Source organism: Ictalurus furcatus, chromosome 6, assembly GCF_023375685.1.
Source record: "Ictalurus furcatus strain D&B chromosome 6, Billie_1.0, whole genome shotgun sequence".
Classification (NCBI taxonomy): domain Eukaryota; kingdom Metazoa; phylum Chordata; class Actinopteri; order Siluriformes; family Ictaluridae; genus Ictalurus; species Ictalurus furcatus.
This window is the reverse complement of record NC_071260.1, coordinates 33698173-33702597: the sequence shown is the minus strand read 5'-3', so window position 1 is coordinate 33702597 and position 4425 is coordinate 33698173. Positions and strand designations below refer to the sequence as shown.

Below are 4425 nucleotides of genomic sequence, written 5' to 3'. Positions count from 1 at the left end.
GGAGCTTTTATGATGACGTTGAGTGTTGATGTAGGCGGCAAGATGGCGTCCACGGAGCAGTGTCTCCCGGAACTTGCGGATAAAGAGACGCGGGAGAAGCTCGCTCTCTGGGACCGGAGCTCTGAGCCCATGGCGCCGCTCACGGACAAACAGAGGGACTCGGTCCTGGAGATCCGCTCCGCCGCCGAGACTCTCCCCGTTCCCGCAGAGGTGAGCGTCAGTTAGCCGTGGACAGGTTGCGTCCCAAACCGCGCACTACCGCACTTCATAGTGTACGAGAACTACGCAATGTTTAAAAGTATGTAGTGTGTTTCCTTAGAGTAAAAAAAAAACAGTCAGTGTACACCGTAAAACATGCACTTTAATCAGCTACGTTGTTACTACATATATAAAGTAACGTTATATGTTAAGTCGTGGTAGCGTATTATATAGATATACTACATATTAGAGCAGTGTGTGATTTGGGACGTAACCGAAGTGCTGTACATGTTAGCTAGCAACCTAGCACTTAATCTAAATTCATTTAAAACGCCGGCATTTTGAGTTACACGGTCAGTGAATTGTAATGTTTACTTTAGACGTATTTATAATAAGCACAATAATCATGTGCAGTCCTGTTATATATCCGGGAGAATTTCGGTGACAAGCTGCACTGAGTAAAAAAATCAGCTGGTGCTCTGAAATACCATTTAAACACAATATAATACTGATGATGCTTCTGTAACGCCCCGCCTCCTAGTTTACGCCCCGCCTCCTTACTCGTAATGTTTATAATCTGTAACGCCCCGCCTCCTTACATACACTGTTTGATCTGTAATGCCCTGCCTCCTTACATACACTGTTTATGATCTGTAACGCCCCGCCTCTTTACTCATACTGTTTATAATCTGTAACGCCCCGCATCTTTACTCATACTGTTTATAATCTGTAACGCCCCGCCTCCTTACTCATACTGTTTATAATCTGTAACGCCCCGCCTCCTTACTCATACTGTTTATAATCTGCAACGCCCCGCCTCCTTACTCATACTGTTTATAATCTGTAACGCCCCGCCTCCTTACTCATACTGTTTATAATCTGCAACGCCCCGCCTCCTTACTCATACTGTTTATAATCTGCAACGCCCCGCCTCCTTACTCATACTGTTTATAATCTGTAACGCCCCGCCTCCTTACTCATAATGTTTATGATCTGTAACGCCCCGCCTCCTTACTCATACTGTTTATAATCTGCAACGCCCCGCCTCCTTACTCATACTGTTTATAATCTGCAACGCCCCGCCTCCTTACTCATAATGTTTATAATCTGCAACGCCCCGCCTCCTTACTCATACTGTTTATAATCTGTAACGCCCCGCCTCCTTACTCATACTGTTTAGAATCTGTAATGCCCCGCCTCCTTACTCATACTGTTTATAATCTGTAATGCCCCGCCTCCTTACGTTTTTTGCTTCTTCCAGCTGCCGATCGAGGATCTGTGCGTCCTATCTTCTCGCTCTCTGCTCTCTCCGTTCATGGCTGCCGTTCCTGCGTCCACAGAGGACGTGTTAACGAAGGGATTCCAGACACTGCAGCTGGAGAACGACCGGATAGAGACGGCTCAGCAGGTAGGAGCGTTTCGAACGGCATTGTGGGAAGTTTTTCGGTTCTCGTACCCTAATCCATGCATTATGCTAATAAAGATCTGAATGTTTAACTTCCTGATTCTTTTATTTCCTGCAGTTCTTCTCCTGGTTCTCCAAACTGCAGACTCACATGGACCAGGAAGAAGGCGCTAAATACCGGTGTGTATTGTGTAGTTCTAAACATCCGCCATCACGCGTTACCCCATTTTACACCGTAGCCACAGCAAACACTCGTATCTGATTGGCTGGCAGGTGATCACTCCTACTGTAACCATAACAACAATTTAGGCCATTAAGCGTTAAAAACCTGAACCTGGGTGTTTTTGTTTGTTTGGAGAAATCGAATCGATCCTTCTTTCTTTTGTTCTTTCTCTCTTTCCCTTTTCCCTCCCACACGTCATTTCTCTCAGTCTATTTATTCTCTTTCTCCAGGAGAATGATGCTATTTTGAAAAACAGGATAAAAACAAGTGTGTATTGATTTTAAACTATAAGATGATGAAAGACTTCAAATCAGTCGTGTTATAATGATGCAATCAGTTGTAGAGGAAACTTTTTTTTGTGTGCTTCAATTATTATCAATAATGTTAATTTGTATTATTTCTCTCCCTCTCTCTCTTTCCCTCTCTCCCTCTCTCTCTGCAGGACAACGCGGGAGTGTTTGAGCGGTTATCAGGAGCAGTGTGACGCCATTTTAACAGACGTTAATGAGGCTCTTAATCATTTGGATTCTCTGCAAAAACAATATTTATTTGTTTCCACAAAGACAGGAACGCTTCACGAGGCCTGTGAACAGCTACTGAAGGAGCAGGTGCGTGCGTGCGTGTGTGCGTGCGTGCGTGCGTGCGTGCGTGTGCGTGCGTATGCGTGCGTGCGTGTGCGTGCATGTGTGCGTATGTGTGCGTGCATCACTGTCCATTTTATTAGGAACCCCTGTATTTGTTTTTGTGATTTTGTTTTTATTTCTGTGAACAGTCATTAACATTGATTAGTTTTATTGTTTCTCTCTCACATGGCTGTTGAAATTTTAATGTCATCTTTATCTTATTTCTCTCCTCTTCTAGTCAGAACTAGTGGACCTGGCCGAAAGCATCCAGCAGAAACTCTCATACTTTAATGAACTGGAGAACATAAACACGGTAACGTACGACTCATTTCCTCTCCCTCTCTCTCTCTCTTTCCCTCTGTCTCTCTCTCTCTCTGTCTTGCTCTCTCACTTTCTTTCTCTCTCTCTCTGTCTCACTGTCTCTCCCTCCCTCTCCCTCTCTTTCTCTCTATGTCTGTCTCTCTCTCTACCTCTCTTTCTCTCTGTGTCTCTCTCTCCCTCTCTCTCTGTGTGAGTGTTAAGCCACGCTATCCCACAGTGCTGGATGCTGATTGGTCATAGGTGTTGATTCATTGTCTGTGACAGCGGCTCTGACCGGATGCACACGTTTCTTTATATGTTATCGTTTCTATGGTAACAAGTCATTCACAGGGACGTTCCGCATAAACAGGTTTTTTTTAATCATTTCTGGAGTAAGCTTTCACCTGTAAATGTAAATGATGGCGGTGGATCATGTGATCTGTGCAGAAGCTGAACTCGCCCACGTTGTCGGTGAACAGCGAGGGGTTTATACCGCTGCTCTCCAAACTAGACGACTGCATCGAGTACGTTTCATCGCATGTAAGTTAGAAAAGTCATTCGTTTAGATTTATTTCTTTTTATTTTCACATATTTGGCTACTTTCTGCCTGTTTATAAAACTCTGTGTTTTAAAGTATGTTTTTTATGTTTGTCCTAGCAATTTATAATAATAATAATAACAATAATAGTAATAATGACTAACTGATCTATTTTATAGAATTGGATATAAAACAGGATAGTGTTTTATTTCATTTAATTACTGCTTATACATTTCTATGTATATTTAAGCTTCTGTCAAATTAAGAGTTTATTGTATTTTATTTATTAATATAAAATCCACCTTTTCGCTCTTTCCCACAGCCGAACTTTAAGGATTATCCGGTTTACCTCGCCAAATTCAGGCAGTGTTTGTCTAAAGCTTTGCATCTCCTGAAGACTCACATCATCAACACGTTACAGAACCTCACAAATCAGCTCACAAAGCGGGTGCGCAAATTATAACACTTTATTATTATTATTATTATTATTATTATTATTATTATTATTATTATTATTAATCAGTTTTGTAGCTGCTGTTCCGAAGCTGTCCCGGTGGTAATATAACCAGAGTGATGTTTTTACACGATTTATCATTTTTTTGTTATAACTTGCAAGTATAAACATTATATTTTCTGTAATTCTTGATTGTATGTTGGATCAGGACCCTGTGGCCGCGGCGAACGCAGACAACGCCTTCACGCTGTACTATGTGAAATTCCGAGCGGCAGCACCGAAGCTCAGAGTAACACACACACATACACCACACACACACACTCACACCACACACACTTATACACACTTTGTTTACATACTCGCATAAATCAGAAGTCAGAATATATCATTTTGAGGCAGAATATTAGCAAAAATACAAAAGATAAATGTAAACAACTCTTATTAAGTCATTACTGTAATTAAGCTGACGTTAGTGTAAGGTTGAATGTTTTTAATGTTAAACTGTTAAAAACTGTTGAATCACTTTAAATTAAATAAATATCTAGCATTAAAACATCTAACTAAGCATTATTAGCACATTTATAATGATTTATGAATCCAGGCTTCATAGAAACGATGTTCCTGTTCCTCGTTATTGATGATAATCCTAATTGATCTGTCTCTGGTTTCAGACGCTAATCGAGC

The 4425-nt window shown here is 41.4% G+C and overlaps 1 protein-coding gene across 1 annotated transcript in view; it reads left to right on the top strand.

Annotated features, from left to right (window-relative positions):
• Window positions 1–4425, top strand: part of cog3 (component of oligomeric golgi complex 3) — a 12377-nt gene continuing 7952 nt past the window's right edge. The window contains exons 1-9 of the mRNA XM_053627781.1: window positions 1–210; window positions 1460–1606; window positions 1722–1783; window positions 2269–2434; window positions 2688–2762; window positions 3197–3289; window positions 3610–3735; window positions 3950–4030; window positions 4413–4425. The exon at window positions 4413–4425 is cut by the window's right edge and continues 31 nt beyond it. Of these exons, the coding sequence (XP_053483756.1) occupies window positions 10–210; window positions 1460–1606; window positions 1722–1783; window positions 2269–2434; window positions 2688–2762; window positions 3197–3289; window positions 3610–3735; window positions 3950–4030; window positions 4413–4425 (964 nt within the window). The 5' untranslated portion in view covers window positions 1–9. The remainder of the gene's footprint in view (window positions 211–1459; window positions 1607–1721; window positions 1784–2268; window positions 2435–2687; window positions 2763–3196; window positions 3290–3609; window positions 3736–3949; window positions 4031–4412) is intronic.